General features: G+C 42.7%; 1 protein-coding gene across 4 annotated transcripts in view; it reads left to right on the forward strand.

The window, feature by feature from the left end:
• CDKL3 (cyclin dependent kinase like 3) overlaps positions 1–20,877 on the forward strand; it is a gene marked incomplete at its 3' end in the record, with an annotated part of 74,617 nt that overhangs the window by 2,129 nt on the left and 51,611 nt on the right. For 3 of the 4 annotated variants that reach the window (XM_080922731.1, XM_080922729.1, XM_080922730.1), the window contains 7 exons: positions 3,401–3,595; positions 10,232–10,410; positions 11,641–11,753; positions 15,835–15,974; positions 17,734–17,822; positions 18,520–18,679; positions 18,772–19,100. In XM_080922731.1, the coding sequence (XP_080778857.1) occupies positions 3,401–3,595; positions 10,232–10,410; positions 11,641–11,753; positions 15,835–15,974; positions 17,734–17,822; positions 18,520–18,679; positions 18,772–19,100 (1,205 nt within the window). Of the gene's footprint in view, positions 1–3,400; positions 3,596–10,231; positions 10,411–11,640; positions 11,754–15,834; positions 15,975–17,733; positions 17,823–18,519; positions 18,680–18,771; positions 19,105–20,877 lie in introns of those variants that run through there. The other variant, XM_080922732.1, reaches the window with a different exon arrangement.

The following is a 20,877-nucleotide window of genomic DNA, read 5'->3' on the forward strand; positions in this document are numbered from 1 at the left end:
CACATGGTGGCTCACAACCATTTGTAATGAGATCCAGTGCCCTCTTCTGGTGTGTCTGAAGACAGTGACAGTGTACTCACATACATTAAATAATTTTAAAAGTGCACACAAATAGCTTATTTACTTGAGACAGGGTCACAGTATGTATCCCTGGATGTTTTGGAATTTGCTTTGTAGACTAGACTGCCCTCAAACTCACAGATCTGCTTGTCTCTGCCTACTGAGTGCTTTGTTTCTGTTGTTTGTTCTATGAGAAAGAGTTCCACTATGAAGCCCTTCACAGAACAGTCTAACTTGTAACTTACAGAGAGCTCTGCCTACCTCTGTCTCATGAGTGCTTGGATTAAAGGCATGTGACACCATTAGAAAGACACTTTAAACTACACCCACTGACTCCACACGGCCTGGCCCAACTGCTTTCCATCTCACCCACCTTTCTTCCTTTAAGACATTTTTAGACAATTCCATGTACGTCTTTGTACCATGTCTGTGAGTGCCCACAGAGGACAGAAGGATGTCATATTCCCTGGAACTAGAGCTGCAGATGGCCGTGAGCCTGTGGATTTAGACCAGAGCCCTGGGGACTAGTGAGTTGACTCAGAGTTCAGAGCATTTGTTGCTCTTTCAGAGGCCCCGGATTCATTCCCTAGAGCCCATAGGGCGGAATCTCACTTTCTCTTCTGACCTCCCTGGACATCAGACATAAACCTGCTGTAAGGACACAGATGAAAGTAAAATAGTGAATTTTACACATAAAGCTAAAGGAGCTAGAGTCCTCTGGAAGAGTAGACGGTGCTCTGAAATCCTCGCCTTCTCTCCAGGCACATCCATGCTATCCGGAAACTTAGTGTTGGCCCAGGCTAGGTCAACCACCTCCTTATTTTACTGCAGCTTCTGTAGTCTGGGGTACAGGCATATGGCACCACCCACTACTTCTCAGTGCAACATAACCTAGCATTTTAACCTGATACGGTTGCCCAGATAACTCAATTTTAACTAATCACATTCTCTGGGGTCAAATGCTACCACCCTGGCTCCCTCCTGCCTCAGCTGTTTTCTCTTTAAAATAAAGACTAAGGGCTGGAGACGTGGCTTGCGTCCTCGGAGCACTTGTTCTTGCAGTAGACCTGGACAATTCCCGGCACCCACATGGTAGCTCACAACCACTTGCAACTCCAGTTCCGAGCGTGGGCACCAGGCATGCACACGTGCACAGACATACATGCAGAACAGACGGGAATTCATGTGTACCAGAGTATTCACCCTTCCCTGTCTCCTCTCTGCTCTCAGAGTCTCAGTGCTGAGCATTACTAAGGCTTCTTGCTCAACATGGAAACAGAGAGCAAAAGCAAGGAATCTGGAATTGTATTTGGCACAATTTTCTACTAGTCATGTTTCAAGGATTTTAGTCTCTGTTAATCACAAGAAAGTAGAAAACTTGACATTGTGCCACTGGAGTAAAAGCAATATTTAAAAAATATAGTTTGCTAGTGAAACTAATACTAAAAACACACTTATTTTTATCCAAATTGGTATTTTTAATTTTAAAAATGGTTAAATATTTGAGTTGATTGTAGTAAGGATAATAGATTGAAAACTAGAATAAACTGCATAAAAATTAAGCTTCATTTGTTTCTTATGCTGATACATAGGATTCTTGACATTTTAAAATTATTTTTAAATGTTTAAAAGCACTAATCTGTGTATATAGGTGTGCATGTGTACCTGGACGTCAGAGGTCAGTACCTCTACTTTACCACTCTGCCTTACTTTTTTAAAAACAGAATCTCTCACTAAATCTGGAACTCACTGACTAAGCTAGACTGGCTGAGCAAGGGGCCGCCCTTCCATCTACCCATCCCCACTACTCAGTGCTGGTCACAGGTGCCCACTGCCAAGAATGGCTTACCTGTGGTTGCAGACACTTTCCACTAAGCCATCTTCCCAACTCCTTAAAATTATCTTTTGACCACGTTCCTACCAGTACAAAAAGGATTTTTTTTGTTTTTAAAATTAATTTTTGATGGTATGAAATGAGGGTCTCGTTGTTGCCAGGCTGGCTTCCCGTTTCTCTTCCTGTTTCAGTTTCCCAAGTAGCTTAAACAAGGGTGTTTGTTGTTCAGTGGAGTTGTAGGATAGAAAATAAAATAACATAAATGTTTGTATATTTGTCTCATTTCTATGTCATTTCACATGTTTGCAGGTATTTTAAACATTCTGATTTATCAAGTCGATTCATAAATGACCCCTAGAACTTATGGTTTATCCTCTAGAGTTTAAGGCCAAAATTAGAGAATAAGTTGTGTAAAAATATAGCACATCTTAATGATGTCGAGGTCCATGCTTGGACTGGAGAGATGGCTCAGTGGTTAAGAGCCTTTGTCCTTGCAGAAGTTCCAGGTTTGGTTCGCAGCATCCACATGGTGGTTCACAACTATCCTTGAATCCAGTTCCAGGAGCTCTAACATCACCCTCTTCTGATCTCTGGAGGCACCAGGCATACACATGGTGCATACATACATGTAGACCAACATTCATACATACAGAGTGTAAAAACCCATGCTCATGTGAAAACACAAGGACCTTAGTGGCTAGATACAGCTCAGCTCAGCATGTGAGAAGATCCCAAGTTCAGTTTCCAGAAAACTGCATATTGAATGTGGTGGCTCACATTTGAAATCCCAGCACTCCAGAGGCTAAGAAAGAAAGGTTGCGAATTCTGGGCTACGTAGGGGTACATAAGAAGCCCTCGTCTCTAAAAATCAAAATAAAAACTACCACAAAAATAACCAGTGTGAAACAAGGTGCATATCAAAATAAAAACTACCACAAAAATAACCAGTGTGAAACAAGGTGCATATCAAAATAAAAACTACCACAAAAATAACCAGTGTGAAACAAGGTGCATTTTGCTTTATTATTAGTTTTTATTTTGTTTTAATTGAGACTGAGTCTCACAGGGTAGCTTGCCTAGCCTAGAACTCCCTATGTTGACCAGGTTGGCGTTGAACTCAGGGAGATTGGCCTGCCTCTGCCTCTCAAGTGCTGGGATTAAAAGTCCATGCCACATGCTCAACTCATAAAGTCCTCTCAAATGTCATGTGTTAAGTACAAACCAAATTAAAAGATAGCAAGACATTTCCCATTGCATTGTGGTATACTTGTTCTAAATTATTTTAATAAGCAATCAGATGGCTTTTCTACAGAGCAAGAAATCACTTGTAATTTTTATACATTAAAAATGTGCCAAGACAGTTGAGACATTCTGTTGAAAGAAAAGAAACTGAAACTGTTTTTGTTTCATTTCAAAATTATATAAGTGTTTGTATGAATTACTATTTGAAACAATTTTATTTAAAACTCTTGATGTTTTTGTTCTGTTTTGTTTTTTTGTCAATAGCAATTTCGGCACGAAAACCTGGTCAATCTGATTGAAGTGTTTAGACAAAAAAAGAAAATTCACTTGGTATTTGAATTTATTGACCACACGGTCTTAGATGAGTTACAGCATTACTGCCATGGACTAGAAAGTAAGCGACTGAGAAAGTACCTGTTCCAGATCCTTCGGGCGATCGAGTATCTGCACAGCAACAACGTAAGTACTTCAGAGGGAGCTGGGGCCAGGGTGACTCACAAGTGCCGTTCGGATAGTTCCGTTTTTATGAAGGCTGTTAGCATTTTTCTATGTAAAATACTAATAGACACCCCAAAAACAAGGAGGGGGCAATTGCCTTTCTGTTTATTTGCAGAACCCGGAAGCATTTATTGAGTACTTAGTAATTATGATTATAAGGTGGATTGAGTTTGAGTGAGGTGTGGTTAGTTTCACATGCGCTGTGACCAGAATACTGTTTGTTTCGTCTCAGGGTTTTAGAAGTTTTGGCCCATAATTCTCTTGGAGCATCGTGGCTGCAGGAGCATAGGGCAGTGTGCTTGGGTCCCAGATAGGGTATATTCCCTCAAGGACATACCCCTCTTCCTTTTGCTAGACACCCACCTCCGACAGTGGCAGCAGTGGGGATATGCCCTTCACTGAGCCTTTTTTAGGGGACACTTCATATCCAGCCACTCTGCAGATACTGAAAGTGGTACCAATGATTTGGTTTAAAGGAATTGCTAGTAAACTAAGGACCATCTCTGAGAACATGCATGACAAGGTTGAGAGTCAGAGCTGTGCTTTCACGGAAGCATCCTTAAATGAAGAGAGGCTTAGAGTCAGTAGGTGATGTTAGGCCAGCGAATGGCAAACTGGTGGGTGCCTTTAGGGGAGGAAGGCAGAGCAAAGTGCTCATCACTCAACCTGAAAAAAATGCCTAACTTCTGGTTCTCAGTACTGACTCCAGTAGAATTTAAGTAATAATGTAGTTCAGTAAATGTTGCTTTGTTTTTTAAGACTAGTCCCTCTGTTGGCTCTTCTGAAACTTGTTGTATAGATCAGACTGGCTCTGAACTCAGAGTTCCTCCTGCCTCTGTTCCTGAATATTAGGATTAAAGCCGTACCCTACCAAGCCTGTCTAGCTCAGTAGTTCATGTTTTTTGTTTTTGTGATGCTTTTTCAGATGGCTATACTTTCTGGAAAACTACATATAATTGGGAAATAGCAATAAATTAAATATCTAGGAAAAAAAGGTGGTAAAATCCTCAAAACTAGTTTTGTTTTATTATTTATTTATTTTTGTTTTTGAAGACGGTTTCTCTGTATATCCCTGGTTGTGTTAGAACTTGAAGTCAGACTGGCCTTTAATTCAGAAATCCATCTCCCCTGCCTCCCGAGTGCTGGGGTTTAAGTGTGTAACATGTATGTATGTATGTATATCTGTGTATTGAGACAAGGTTCTCAATGGATATCCCAAACTAATCCCAATCACAGTATGTATCTCAGGCTAGCCTCAGGCTCCAGCTCTCTGTCTAGCCCTCTGAGTACTGGGACCACAGTGGAGGTGACCCGGTTGTATTTCAGAGATCACGTAGTTAAGTAGTTGATGCTCATACAAGTGTATACCCCAGGACTCCTCAGATAGTTTTGAACTTCTTTGTTTCTTTCCTTCTTTTATTTTTATAATTATTTGTTTATTTTGATTTTTTTCCAGACAGGGCTGCTCAGTGTAACCAGTCCTAATTCTCCTGGACTTACTCTGTAGACCAGGCTGGCCTCAAACTCAGAGATCCACCTCCCTCTACCTCCCGAGTGCTGAAAATAAAGGAATGTGCCACCACACCTAGCTTGCTTTGACTTTCTAATAATACCTCATGGCTTCAAAAGGCATTTTTTATAGCAGTTGGACTTCATGTAGTAATGTCTTTGCCAGCTGGATTCAGGCAGTTATGAGATCATTAGGAGCATATATAGCAGGGCATGTGGTACACATCTGCATTCAGCAGGCTAAGGCAGGGGGATCACTGCAAGGTCAGGCCAGCCAGGGCTACATGACAAGACCCTATCTCAAAAACAGCACGTACAGTCTTTGAAATCAAACCAACTGTTTTCACTGCAGGTTATCTCCGAAAACTCACAAGATTTGTGGAACCAGAGCTTACAGCTCCAAGATTCTATATGACACAGTTCTGACTGTCCTAGAACTCATTCTGTAGACCTGGCAGGCCTTGAATTCACAGAGACCTTTGCCACCCAAGTGCAGGGACTAAAGACATGTGCCATAACCTTTGTATGCTTTCCTCTTATCTGCAAAATGACAAGACTTTACCTCACTCACTTAAAAATGCCATGTAGGCCGGAGATGGAAGATGGAAGATGACGCCCACAACACACACACACACACACTCCCACCCCCCCCCCCACTCTCGCACAGACTCTGGGGACCACAAAAGTGTAATGCATGATGTGAGCCAGTAAAACGGTAGAAGTTTGCAAATGAGGTATAGCTAAAGTGATTGGTTTTGAAATACAGCTAGAACTTCACTAGACTAGTGACATGTGCACAGGCAGACACTGTAACGTGCCAGTCATCCGAGCAGGGAGCCTCAGAGAGTGGCATTAAATCAGCTTCAGGGAGCAGGAAGGAGGAGACATGATTGAGCAGTTGCCCTGGATGTTTTTTCCTGAGCACACACACATGCATACAGAGTGTATGGACAGTTTAAAAGAAAAGTGGGAGCACCAGAGGAGATGACTCAGTGAGCAGCTGTACCTGCTGCTAAGTACTGTCCAACTGAGAAGCTCTCGCACACCGATACACTCAGGGCCATGGGCCACGAGAGGTGGCACTTCCTGTAAGTTCTGCACTTGGGAGGCAGAGCAGACTGACCTCAGCCTGGTCTGAATGGTGAGTTTCAGGACAGCCAGCACCTCAAAGACCCTGTCTCAGGCAACAAAAGAATGCCATAACGAGATCAGTATTTTTACACTAGTATTATAGGTTACCGAAAAAGAGAATAAACAAGATGATGTAAAGGCGTCCAGCAGGTACAGTGTGGGCTTCTTGGAAACATCTGTACTGAGTTTCTGAATGCTCTGTTTCCTGATTTGGAGCACTTTTCCCCCCCAAGTTTTTGTTGAAAACGGGACATTTAAAATAATAATACTGTGGCAATTATAGAAACCAGAGTTTTCTGTCTCTCTCTATACTGTCTCTCAGAGCCAGACAGCCAATAACTATCTGTTGTCTAGATGCTGAGTTCTGCTTTTTGGAGTGGATACTGCATCTGCTGGCCCGCCAGCAGGTGGTTACTTTATTCCTACCTCTGGCTTTCTGAGCACTGCTGGCAACAGCTCTGTTCTAGTTACTTTGGTGGTTGCTGCTGTTTTCCAAAGAGACAGGATTATTTTTTTGTTTTAGGTTAGAGTTGGGAGCCCTGGTTTGGTGCATCGCTGTTACTGTAGCTATGGTAGCAATGGCATGGCCCATTGAGACAGGTGAAGTGCACTGTCTTATTCATTTATGTAGAAAATCCCCTCAGCAAAGGTTTCTAATTTAGGATACAAGATGAACATCCCTAAATCTTTTGGTTTTTCTACACATTAGCAACAAACAATCAGGAATGAGACTTTTAAGATACAATGTATGGGCCAGTAATGTGACTCAATTGCTAGAGTGCGTACATGTCGAGCTCTGGGTTTGATCCCTAGCACCACATAAAACTGAATGTGGTGGCACACCCTTGAAACCCCGGCACTTGGGAGGTAGAGGATCAGAAATTCAATATCAACCATAGCTACATAGTGGATGGAGTACATGAAACCCTGCCTAAAGTCAAATAAAATGCCATTTAACACATCAAAATATTATATGACCTAAGGAAAACCTGACAAGTGTGAAAGATTTGTACACTGAAAAGTAAATACTGCTAAGAAATACTAATAATACTAATAACTAATAATAACATACTGTGTTTAATGGAGTGCCAATGTGACAATGACAGGCCAAAGCGTCTACAGTCCACGAACCACACTCACACGTCAACTCACAATAGACTAAAAACGAACACAGAGGGAAGCAGCTCCGTGACCCTGGGGGACAAAGGTGTGTAGGTGATTGTGTCTCTGTTTCTTTGTTTTGTGTGTGTGATGAACCCAAAGCACCTGTAGTAAAAGCAAAATAAACAAGATGAGACCAAGCTGAAAAGCTTCTGCATAGCCAAGGGAAAGTGGACAGCATATTTCAGATAGGAGAAAGTTAAGAAAAAAAAAAAAAAAAAAAAAAAAAAAAAGAACAGCTTTACAGAATGGGAGAAAACCAAGAAAGAACTAAAAAAACTCAACAGTAAGCAAACAGTGTAGTTAAAAACGAGCAAAGGAAATAGTATTTTAAGAAGTAGACCACATAGGTGAGTGAAGGTAGACAGGTATATGAAAATATGCTCAAAGTCTATAATCGAAGAAATTTAAATTGAAAACAATAATGTAAGGCACTGCCCAGACGGCCCGCTCAAAGCCAGGACTTGGCGGGAGTGTGGACTACATGTGCGCAGGGTCCTCTGTGACCGAAAGCTGGAACTTGTAGGTGATCCAGCAGTCTCCCTACTTGGGCATGTATGGAAAGGAAACAACATCAGCTTGTCTGAGGCACCTGCTAGCTTACATTCACTGCAGCAGTCATTCCCAATGGCAGGGTACAGCGCTAATCTAAGTATCCAACCATAGATGAGTGGGTACAGAAAATACAGTGAAAAGAAAAAATTTGGTGTATATACAGTACTGAGGCTTGACAAGAGGCATATTATCATCTGCTACAACGTGGGTAAGTTGAGGTTATGGTGTCACATGTAAAACCTAAAAGGGGGGGGAGGGGATTTCTGTCAAAAGGTACCAAATTTCAGATTAGGAGTAAATGCAAATTTTTTGGTTTATTACTAATTTTTTACTTAATTTATTAATACATCTATTTTTTTTTTTTTTGAAACAGAGTTTCTGTGTAGCCCTTGCTGTCTGGAACTCACTCCATGGACCAGGCTGGCTTCAAACTCAGAGATGAGTTCTGCCTCTGCCTCCCAAGTGTGGGAATTAAAAGTGTATATCTGTAATTGTTACTTTTATTTGCCTGAAGTAATTGTTCTCTCCAAGGCTTGCTTACTCAGTGTGCTAACCTCCATCTAGAATGTTTTCAGCTTCTGTAATTTGTTGCTCCCCTTTCTAGTTCTTTCTGATCTCTGGCTGGCTGGTTCTACTCAGCTGTTCTGGCTCAAACTCCTCTCCAACCTAACCGATTCAATCTGGCTTCTTTTTCTGGCTCTGCCTGTTTGCTCTGCTTGGCCTCAAACTAATTCTAGCAATCTGTTCTAATCTTCTGGTCCCTCTCATTCTCTGGCTCCTTCTGTCCTCACCTGTGTCTAGGTTCTCCCTTCAGTTTGTGTAAAACTCTCCCGATAAAACTGCTTTCTCTTCTATCTCTGTATTGTTCTCTCTGCAGTAGCCTCTTTTACTCTCTGTTCTCCTGAGAGTTGGGCATGTCCTATTCTGTCAAGTCTTTCCCCGATTCCTCACTGTCTTAGTCAGGGTTTCTATTCCTGCACAAACATCGTGACCAAGAAGCAAGTTGGGGAGGAAAGGGTTTATTCAGAGGCCATGGAGGGATGTTACTTACTGGCTTGTTTTCCCTAACTTGCTCAGCCTGCTTTCTTATAGAACCCAGGTCTGCCAGTCCAGGGATGGCACCACCCAAAATGGGCTGGGCCCTCTTCCCTTGATCACTAGTTGAGAAAATACCTTACAGCTGGATCTCATGGAGGCATTTCCTCAACTGAGGCTCCTTTCTCTGTGATAACTCCAGCTTGTGTCAAGTTGACACAAAACCAGCCAGTGCACTCACTTTGTCTGCTACTCAGTTAGACATTTTCAAACGTGCGTGCTTTCTACCAGTGTGATCCAATATCCTGCAAGCATACACCACAGCACCTGGCTCACAAGATTATTTTTGCAATGTTGTAACTCAGGCTGGCCTCAATCTCACAGCCATTCTCCAGTCTCAGTCTCCCAAGTGCTGAGATTAAAGGCCATAGGACAGCCAGGATTATACAGAGAAACCTAGTCTGAAACAAAGCAAACAGCAAAGAAAGAACCCACAACTAAACAAAAAACTTTCCTACCCTTTAAAAAAAAATCTCTGAGACTGAGAGGGAAGAAATGCGTGTGTTTGTGGTTTCCAGAACCAAGTGGTAAAATGTCATGGAGAGAGACAGAGGAAGAGAGTTGAGGGGCCTGTGGTGTGCCTGCGATCCCGTACGACCTTACGGTTATCCTTGCCTACAGTGACAGTTGAAAGCTAGACTGGACTACTTGAGGCCCTGTCTCAAAAAAAACAAGAGAACACCAGAGTGGGGAAGGGAAGAGGGGGAGCATGATGTTTGAGAAGAGAAGACAGCCCTACATTTAAGGGACAGAGAAAGGACCCACTAGGCAGAGAGTGTGCAGTGTCAGGGCTGAAGAGTGGAGGGGTCCTCACACCAGGGAATCAGTGAGGTGGGCAGCTCGTCCCAGCAGGGGAAGCAGGGACAGTGGTCTACAGCACTCTCCCAGAGACAGTAGGAGACTGGACAGTTTACAACGGGGTCAGAGGCCCATCTGATCTTAGAGTGATTCCCTTTCAACGTTACACTGTCTGCTCTGCCTTCACTTGATTTCGAAGGGATTGGAGGAAAATATGTAACTTTTAACCTGTGCTTAGGAAATATCTTCACTCTCAGCTGTGAGATTTTTCTCTGAAAAGCTTTTGACACTGTGAAAATGAAACTCTATCTTAACATACCAAATTTTATTTTGTTTTGGTTTTTAAAGATTATCCATCGAGATATAAAACCTGAGAATATTTTAGTCTCCCAGTCAGGAATTACAAAGCTCTGTGATTTCGGGTTTGCGAGGACACTAGCAGCTCCTGGAGATGTTTACACAGACTACGTGGCCACCCGCTGGTACCGAGCTCCAGAGCTGGTGTTGAAAGACACCTCCTATGGAAAGTATGTACACTCCGAAAACCGGCCCAGCGTGTCCCAGGTTGTCATTCTCCCTCCACGATTGACACTCTGCCCTCTGTGTCTGGGTCCCATCAGTGAGAAGAGACGCCTTTAGCGGTACTAGAAGCCCCTGTGGGCTCCTGTGCCCCCGCAGCTGTGTCTGTGCTCAGACCTGTGGTTGAACGGCTGCAGCTGCTGGAGCTGCAGCTCATGTCCTTACAGTGTATCTGTTCTGCTCCCATGCTCTCCAAAGATTAGACAATTTTATATTTTATTTATTTATGTGTGGGGCTTGTGGCATGAGCGCGGAGGTTAAACAACTCCAGAAATCAGTTCTTTCCAACTGTGTGGGTCCCCCAGGTCCAGTTCAGGTTGTCAGCCTCAGTGGCAGGTGTGTTTACCTGCTGAACCATCTTGTTGGCCTCTCCAAAGACTCTGGGATAATTTACTATAATTCTGTGTTGAAATAGCATCTATTGAGGCTGGAGAGACAGCTCAGCGGTTAAGAGCACTGGCTGCTCTTCCAGAGGTCCAGAGTTCAATTCTCAGCAGCCACTTAGTGGCTCACAACCATCTGAAATGGGATCTGATGCCCTCTTCTGGTGTGTATGTGAAGACAGCTACAGTGTATTCACATGTAATAAAATAAATAAATAAAAGAAATAGGATTGACCAAGTTTCCTGTTTTTTGGTAAAAGTATTACCTCCCTTACAAAGACTGAAAGTAATGAGTTTTTAACAATTGTGCTGTTCTACGTTGTTCATAAAGGATCACGGTCTCACAATTAACAAATATCCTAAGTAAAAATGTGTAAATAATACCACTTAAACATTATCCCTCCCAGACCCCTGGTTTTGAGATTGTCTTACTGTTTAGTTGTGGCCGGCCTGGAAGTTAATATTTAGACTAAGCTGGCCTCAGAAAACCAGAGAGACCACCCGTTTTTGTCTAGCTGGTGCTGGGATTAAAGAGTGCACCATGCTTGTGGTTTTCCCACTTTTGGGGGTTGTATTAATCGAATAAAACATATTTTGGGACATTTTCTTGCATGTATACACTTTGATCATGTTCATTTATCTGCCCTTAAGTTCCTCTTCCCCACTGCTGCTGGCAAACAACCTTACTCTTTAGCTTTGATCGTATACAAAATGTTTTTAGACCACTTACCATACATATTTGTGCTGACAAAGTAATTTAATATGTGTTTTTGTTTGTGTGCTTGTTTTTTACAGACCGGTGGACATCTGGGCTTTGGGCTGTATGATCATTGAAATGGCCACTGGCAATCCCTACCTTCCTAGCAGTTCCGATTTGGATTTGCTCCACAAGATTGTTTTAAAAGTAGGTAGGTAGTACTACCATCCTCTGCTGTGTGTCTGAGTAGCCACTGCTTGAGTTCATGCGTAGTGAATGGACAGCAAGGAAGGATCTTGTCTGGACAGGTGAAGGCAGGTGGATGCCTGTGCTGAGAGAGGACGTGGAGAATTCTGTTCTGATGATAGCATTCACTCAGTGCCACATGTTAACTGTTGGTGCTAAGGAGAGTGGCGCAGGGTGTGCGCCCTGAGTTAAGTCTCCAGCCTCAGCGCTGCAGTCTTCCTAAGAGCTGCTGCTCGAGGACTAGACATTGCCCTCCATTTGCACTTCTGTTGAAGGACTTTTCCTAAGAGAAACTTCAGTATATCTTTTTTTTTAATTTGCTGTCATTTATATGTTTATATACTATATAATTATTACATGCTGTATATATATAGTGGGCAAGTGCATTTTTAATCTTAAAAAAACAAAGATCAACTTTAGACATCTCTGAACAGCACAAACTGTATAAACCATTCAGATTATTCAGATACACTGTATTAAATAATAACTCCCCGCTGCCGTCTTCTGATGCAGGACCAGTAAATTATAAGTGTCACAGTTTTATAGCATATCCATATTAAAATTAAAATCATGGTATGAGTTTTGTCTGTAACTAGGAACTTGAAGGGATCAAGCTGACAACTTAGATTCCAATATCATATTGTCGAGACGAGACACAATATAAAAAGTGTTAGGTTAAAAAAAAAACATACTGTAGGCTTTACAAACAGTGTCTGGATTATACATTCATAATGCAAATACTCATCATAACTGGTAAATTGATTGGAATAGTTCCACAAAGTTCAAAAACAGAACTTGTCTATAAAGTACATCTTCAAATCTTGAATACAACTAAAATGTGAAGCAAATTAGTTTCTGGTCAGACATTGCAGAGGAATCCCTCGAAGGTCTCGATGAGAGCTTGTGTCTCTAAATAAGTCTTTAAATTAAATGGACGCACTGTCACCTGTCCTTTTGAGGCCCGTGGTTCCCATCTGGCCATAGTCAACCTGAGTCTGTGGTTAGGCAGCATTTGCAATGATCTATTCCAGGGCATTATTGTCAGTGTGATTTTATGTACACGGTAATTTACAGTGTTCAGCAGTATAGAAAGTATTCGTTTGGAATAGAACAATTAAGAAAAGGTAAAAACTGAAGAAAAAAAAAGCAAAGCAAAGGAGAAGGTTGTCCATGGTAAACTCTGTGCCATATTCACTAAGGAAGCACCACGCAGCTTAGACAAAGTCATTTTCCATGTTTACGTTTTAAGCTGGGTTGGGGATGGCTTCTGTTGAACATGTTGAACTGTAATTTGTTGTTATGAGGCCAAGGCTTTTTAGCCCCCTGTCTATACTCTGACAGATGACATCTGTCAGGCCAGCTTTCCATCCTTAAGTGCTTCGTTTTCTCTCAGAAAGGACCGCTGTCTTCCACAGGCAGACCATCAGCCAGTAGTCACTGACAGATTCCAGTATTATGAACACAAAAAGATCATTTGGGAAGAAGGCTATCCCAGGAGTGTGCCATATTCCACACATAAGAAACACCAGAAAGCAAGGCAGTATTCCCCAAATATCCTGAAATTCTACTTTCTTTTTATTTTACATTAATTTATTTATTCACTTTACAGAAGGGGAAACCCCCCTTGGGTACCACTCAACCCTGGGACATCACATCACAGCAGGACTAAGTGCATCCTCTCCCACAGCGTCCAGCTAGAGGAAGGAAATCCAATGGGAGTTGGGGGGCAGGGGAGAAACAGTCAAAGACAGCTTCTGTTCCAATTGCTAGAGGACCCACATGGAGACCAAACTACATATTTGCTATAAGCTACTCACAAGGACTTTTGATAATAAAGTTGAGTCAGAAGCCTTTTGAAACTATTGGAGGGAGAATATCATCCTGAGTGAGGTAACCCAGTCACAAAAGAACAGACGTAATATGCAGTCACTGATAATTGGATACTAGCCCCGGAAAGCTCTGAATACCCCAGAAACAACTCACAGGCCATATGAAGCTCAAGAAAAACAAAAGCCAAAAAGTGAAAGCCTCAGTCCTTCTTAGGAAAAAAAATAAGTGTATAGCACCCCTCTCAGAGTGTGGTACACCTAGACCTTAAATCATTAATAATCCAAGAGCTAAGAATATAGCCTTATGGCAATTTTTGGTATTCAAAAATCATTATGTTTAATCTATACACACCAAGAAAACCTTGACTGTTTCCATGTTACGTTCTGTTCTACATGTACTTTATGCTTATGGTAACTAGTGGGATTTCAATGCATGCTATCAAACCTCTAAAATAATTAAGTACTGACAAAATTATATTCATATAGTTTTATGCCAAAATGCTTTTAAAAATCTGTACATGTATCTCTCTTTTTAAAATAAAGTTGTAAGGAAAAAAAAAACCTATTAAGGCCAGGCAGTGGTGGCACACACCTTATCCCAGTACTTGGGAGGCAGAGGCAGGCAGATCACTTGTGAGTTCAAGGCCAGCCTGGTCTACAGAGTCAGTTGCAGGACAGCCAGGGCTTCACGGAGAAACCTTGTCTCAAAAACAAACAAACAAAAACAAAAAACATTGGGGATTGAGAATTAGTTATTTACTCAAATAATTCTCCTCTTCCCCTCTTCCTCCTCCTTTTTGGCTTTTCAATCAAGATAGTCCCCAAGGCACTCCCAGTGGTTGACAATTAACGCTGATCACCACAGCTACCTAAACGTTTTGGTGGTTAGCCCTGTGACTAGTATTTCAATCTGAAGGAGGGGCTTGAGGAGCCCCGGGTGTGCTGGGAAAACGCTTCATAAACATGTTATTGCAGGATTCTGACAAAGAGGGTACTGTGGTTTTTACTGTCATTAAAGCAGTAAAACCCAGATTAGCACTGCAGATAATTTAAGGGTTGTACTCTATGTGCCTTTCTTTTATGTTTATTTTAACTTACATGTAAGGATATTATTTTGTCTGCATACCACAAGTGTGCCTGCCAGAAGACAGTGGCACTGGAGTTATGGATGGTTGTGAGCCGTCATGCGGGTGCTGGGAATTGAACCTGGGTCCTCTGAAAGAACGGCAGGTGCTGTTAACTGGTGAGCCACTTCTCTCTCCAGCCCTGTATGTGCCTCTTCGAAAGCCCTGTCTGAGACTGTTAGAGAGCTGAGAAGTGATGACATTACCCTGCCATTTTTCAGAGGAGACCAAGCCATAAAGCCGTGAAGAGACATGCTCCGTGGCACAGTATTAGTTGTGGTGAGAGCGCCAGAGCCTTGTGGCCTCCACCTGTGCTCAAACCTGTTTGCACTCTGGCTGCTGTCTGCTCTCTTCTTCTGTACCAGCCATTCTCAACCTGTGGGTCATGACCCCTTGGGGGTCACAGATCAGATATCCCACATATCAGATATGTACATTACAATTCATAATAGCAAAATTACAGTCTTGCGATAGCAACAAAATATTGTTCTGGTTGGGGGTCAGCATATGAGGAGCTGTGTTAAACAGAGGGCTGCAGTGTTGGGACAGTTGAGAAACACTGCTCTATAAACTACTTCGGCTTATGAATTACTTCACTATTTTAGGTGTTTTGATTAAGGTTTTGGTCTGGGAGACTGATGGCTACTTGATAAATCATTAAGATACCAATAAAGAAATGTGTCAATAATCTCAGAACTTGGGAGGTGGAGGCAGGTAGATCTCTGAATTTGAGGTCAGCCTGGTTTACTGCAAGTTCCAAGACATCCAGGACCACACAGAGAAACCCCGTCTCAACCCCCAGTCCCCACAAAGTGTCAAATTTTAGTGTTTCTGCTGGTAATTATATATTATGTCCTAGAGTTTGGTGTGTGGGGGGAGAAGGACCATATGGTTTATGTATTTTGCTGCCTGTCAGCTTCTTACTGGAGGAAACCTCAATTTTTAAGACTTACTAATTTTTTAATGGAGCCAGATATCGAACCTAGGGCTAGACAAGCCCTCTATTGCAGAGAGCAGCATTCTTAGCCGACAACCTCTAGTTTTATGAGATATTTAGGTATTTTTCTTTCAACGTCATTCATTCTCGTTTCAGGCAACCTGACCCCGCACCTGCACAACATATTTTCCAAGAGTCCCATCTTTGCTGGGGTGGTGCTTCCTCAAGTTCAGCATCCAAAAAATGCAAGAAAGAAATACCCGAAGCTCAACGGCTTGCTGGCAGATGTAGTTCATGTATGTCAAGACACTGAGGCTGGCTAAGAATTTGCAGAAATCATAGTACCGTGGGGTCTTCTCTTTGCTGTTAGAGATGGAACCCACAGCTGGGCAGGCTTTCTACCACTGAGCCTCATTCCCAGCAATAATGCAGTTTAAAAATGTTACTTGAAAAAGAATCCAGAAAGACTTGTAATTACTGGTAGACATGGAAACCTGGATTCCATCTCCCCGAACCTAAGTAAAAAGCTGGAGCAGTGGTGGGCCGGTAATATTAGTGTGGAGGAGGTTGAGAGAGGAGGATCCCCGGATTCCTGCCAGCTAGTCTGGCTGAGTTGCTGAGCTCCTTGTTCAGTAAAAAACATAATCTCAAGGGCTGGAGAGATGGCTCCGTGGTTAAGAGCTCTGACTGCTCTTCCAGAGGTCCTGAGTTCAAATCCCAGCAACCACATGGTGGCTCACAACCATCTGTAATGGGATCTGATGTTCTCTTCTGGTGTGTCTGAAGACAGCTACAGTGTACTCACATACATTTAATAAATAAATAAATAGATAGATAGATAAATAAATAAAAACAAAAACCAAAAAATAATCTTAAAAACTTGAAGTGGAGAGTTATGAAGACATCAGCTTCTGGTTTCCACACGTGTGTGCTCAGCTGCACACTTGAGCTCATACATGCATCACACAAACACACACCCTCAGTTTCACTTTATGAATCTCTATTGTGGTAACAAAACCAAAACCAGCCTTATTACTTGTGAGGACAGTCCTTCTAAGCCTATAAGCACTGTTGTGCAGGAGAGTGATAGAGTTGTCAGTTTGTCCTGTGCATTTAGAAGACAGCAGAAGCATCTTTCTCTATTTTCATTCTGGTCCTTCTCCATAATTTTTAGGCAAGAGCCACCATGATGGGTTAGCAGGTCTAAAATCTCGTTGCAAGCCTTGCAGCCTAAATTTCTTCCCAGGAATTCACATAAAGGTGGACAGAGAGAACCAACTCCACTGTGTTGTCTTGTAAATTCCACTCGTGCTGGGACAAGCCTCCTCACCAATGATAATTTTTACGAAACATTTGAAAGGTGTCAGTCAGATGATTTAACATCTTTGGGGCTTGGTGTCTTTGAGTGCCTGTGGCATAAACTGTGAAGAAATGCTGGGAAGTGGCCTTCTCTCGGGAAGATTGCAACAAGTAGACAGCTTTTATTCAAGTCCTGTCTTCATTGCTCTAAAGAATGGGCTCTCCATACTGACAGTCTGAGTATTCAGTTATTGTGAATCATCTGCAGCTTGTAGTTCACAATCTGTCCCATGAGTTGGCTTTGGTTTCTGATGGTTTCTTCTGCTAAAACTATTCCCAGGGCAGAGAAACAGAGAAGAGCTGTTCGTTGATTTTATTTTATGTGCATTGATGTTTTGACTGCCTGTATGTGTGTGCACCATGTATATATATGGTCTGCAGAGACCAGAAAGGGGATTCTTATAGAAGGCCTGAATTCTACAAGGTGACAAGAGAGAACCCATAGCAGAGCTGTTTTCTGACCTCCCTGTGTGACCATGGGATGCACACACTGACATTCACACAAAATAGTAACTTTTAAAAGTTGCAAGCGTAAATTTCTTAGTAACTAAATGGTCAGAATTTACTGTTAGAAATCTGCCAGTTTACAGACTGTCAGGTCTGGGTATTAACTTTGTCATGCATCGAATGTTAAAGACTTGATTTTAGGGGCAGAGGCAAAAACCTCATCTTTTATTAGACTCTTTTCTTTTTTAGGCTTGTTTACAAATTGACCCTGCCGAGAGGACGTCATCTACTGATCTTTTGCGTCACGATTACTTTACTAGAGATGGATTTATCGAGAAGTAAGCATTGGTGGTCTTTCTAGTGTTTTACATCAGGGGGCTTACTAGAAGGGTGATCACTAAATAGAACAATGATACAGAGCAAAACTATTCAGTTTAACAGAAACCAAATGGAGTTGCTGCGTCAGTGTTGACCAGGTATTTGGTAGGGCTGGCTGTCAGTGGGGCTGCGGGGCCGCAGGCAGTGCGGTACGATCCCATACCCAGCTGCAGTCTCAGACCCGAGGCCACGTTTCAGTCAAGAGCTTTTAAAGGATTTATTCTTATTTGTGCACATGTGCCCGTGTATGGATGCAGTTGTGAGCCACCTACCGTGAGTGCTGTGACTCAAATTCTGTGTAAGTCTAGGGACGAAGAGCTTCTGTGTCAAAATTCAAAGTGACATTTTATTAGATTCACATCTCAAAGGGAATCTAGATCTGCTGCCAGCCCACAGTTACTGTAAGGTAAATATTTACACCATCTTGGCCAGGTATGGTGACACCTGTCATCCTGGCACTCAGGAAGATGAATGAAGCAGGGGATTTTATGCTTGATACCAACCTGGGCTACACAGTGACATTGTCACAAACAAAGAGAATAGCGCCATCTCTTGGTATCAGTTACGATTATATAGCATTTTTAATGTTCGATTGAATGGTTCTATTAAGATAAACCACTAAAAAAGATGACTGGTTAATATTGCTTGATTCATCAGATTCATACCAGAGCTGAGAGCTAAATTATTACAGGAAGCAAAGGTTAATTCATTTATAAAGCCAAAAGAGAATTTTAAAGAAAATGAACTTGTGAGAGATGAGAAAAAATCAGTTTTTACCAACACTCTGCTCTATGGAAACCCATCACTTTATGGAAAGGTGAGCTCTGTCTTGCTTTTGTGTTAGTCTGCATAGCTGCACATGCTTAGGGCTCTAATGACAGCAGATTCTCTACATCTCGCCTGTTCCAGGAAGTGGACAGAGACAAAAGGGCCAAGGAGCTCAAAGTCAGAGTCATTAAGGTCAAAGGGGGAAAAGGAGAAGCCCCAGACCTTAAGAAGTCAGAGTGTGAAGGTGAACACCGCCAGCAGGGCACAGCCGATGACACCCCCCCCTCATCGCTGGACAAGAAGCCTTCTGTCTCAGAACTGACAAACCCTGTCAATCCTAGTGCAAATTCTGACGGTGTCAAAGAAGACCCGCACACTGGGGGTTGTATGATAATGCCACCTATCAACCTGACAAGCAGTAATTTGTTGGCCGCAAATCTCAGTTCAAACCTCTCCCACCCCAGTTCACGGTGAGCTAGGGTGAGGGGAGGCTTGGTTGAGTGAGCGCCCTCCTGTGCAGCGCTGCTCACACACTTGTACTGTGTGGACTGGACCTGAAGGATCTTCTCAAGTTGCAGTCATGCAGTAGCAGGGTGTTCACTGAGGAGTTCTTGGGAATGTTACATGAGAGATGTTTTTCTTAGCTATATAGGCATTAAATGTTCTTTTGAGACAAATTGCCAGAGTCCAGACTATCCTGGAACTTGCTTTGTAACCCAAGCTGGCCTCCTACACATGGTCTACCAGCCTCAGCGTCCTCAGAGATGGGATTACAGATGTGTGCCGTCATGACCAACTCAGATGTTTAATTGTTTACTGGTATCTTTGGGCTAGCTTTAAAAATACTTATTTTATGTCCGTATGTGTCCCTAAGCATTTGTATGAGCACCACCACATTCATTCTGCGTCTGTGGAGGCCACAGGGCAGCGGGTCCCCTGGAACTGGACTCATAGGCCGTTGTGAGCCGCCTGTGGATTCAGGGAACTGAACCCAGGTCCTGTGCATAGACAGTACTCAACAGCTGAGCCTGGGTTATCTTTTTAAACGAAAAGTATCTTCTATTTGAAGAGAGGCAGGATGATTTCACTTAAGTGTTGGCATCCATGTGCCTTAGTTTGTTAGTCCACTTAGATTAAAATAACTGATACTCCACTGACATAGAAGACTTGCTAGAGTGCTGTTTGGCTCGTGGTTATAACAGCTGGAGCATCTAGCAGCATGATGTCACTGCTCTGGCAAGGGTTCCTTGGCCATGTCACATCTTAGCAAAGAAGAAGGCAAGAAACTGACCACATGTAAAAACAACACGTGTGCCAGTGCATGAGAAAGGTTCAGGGAGGCACCAGAGTCCTTTTAAAGACTGTGTCTATGGAGTGTTCCTCAAGTGCTTTTCCTAAAGAAAAAGAAAAGTCTCTCTTGAGATCTAGTCCCTCCTTTTTGAGAGTCCCCACCACTTACAGGCTCCACCCCTTTCAATACGGCACACTGGGAACAAAATCCCAGCATGAGGACCATTGGAGGACAAACTATATCTAACCATAGCACTCAGTGCTGCAAAGCAAGCTTTATTCCTGCCTCATAGGAGATTCTCTCAGTGGAGAAAGAATAGTTCAAAATAAGTCCTTCGTAGCAAATAGCCTTCCAGAAGTAAGTACGTTGGTAGGAACAGAGTGTGTCAGGCCAGTTTAAGGTTTATAGCCTCTGCTGCAGATGGAGGGGCTGCTAGGCTACTCAAGCTGGGGACTGGGGACAGTGAAGACATGAGGTCTGTTTGCACATGTAAAAACTGGAAGGTGCACTGGCTCAATCAGAGTTCGGCAGACTTATTTTTAGGCTGCGGGTTGTGAGGATGAGAGCAGTCTGTCTGGATAAGCCAGTGCACTTGTCTGTGTGGGTCCAAAGGTACATTGGACCATGGATTGCAGTAACCTAAGTGTTCTTGAGGTGGTGCCTGAGTTGTACTGCCAGTAAACCATAGTTGTGAGCCAGTCTCAGACAAGTGCAAAAACTCAGAACTCCAGAGGTTATATGATCCAAGTTTAGAATAAATATGAAGTAACAAATGGTGCCTCAAGAGCCATTTCCTGACATGTTTTCACCGGTGGTTGTCCTGTCCTAGAGTTCCCAGAACTTCAGACTCGAAAGTTCCCTTTTGACACTCCGTGTTCTAATAGTACCGTGGTATAAATCCTTTCCTTTTCATAAGCCGGGGTCTGGTTATATTTAGGCTGTCCTTAAATTTAAAA

This window comes from Micromys minutus (assembly GCF_963924665.1).
Source record: "Micromys minutus genome assembly, chromosome: 10".
Taxonomy (NCBI): Eukaryota; Metazoa; Chordata; class Mammalia; order Rodentia; family Muridae; genus Micromys; species Micromys minutus.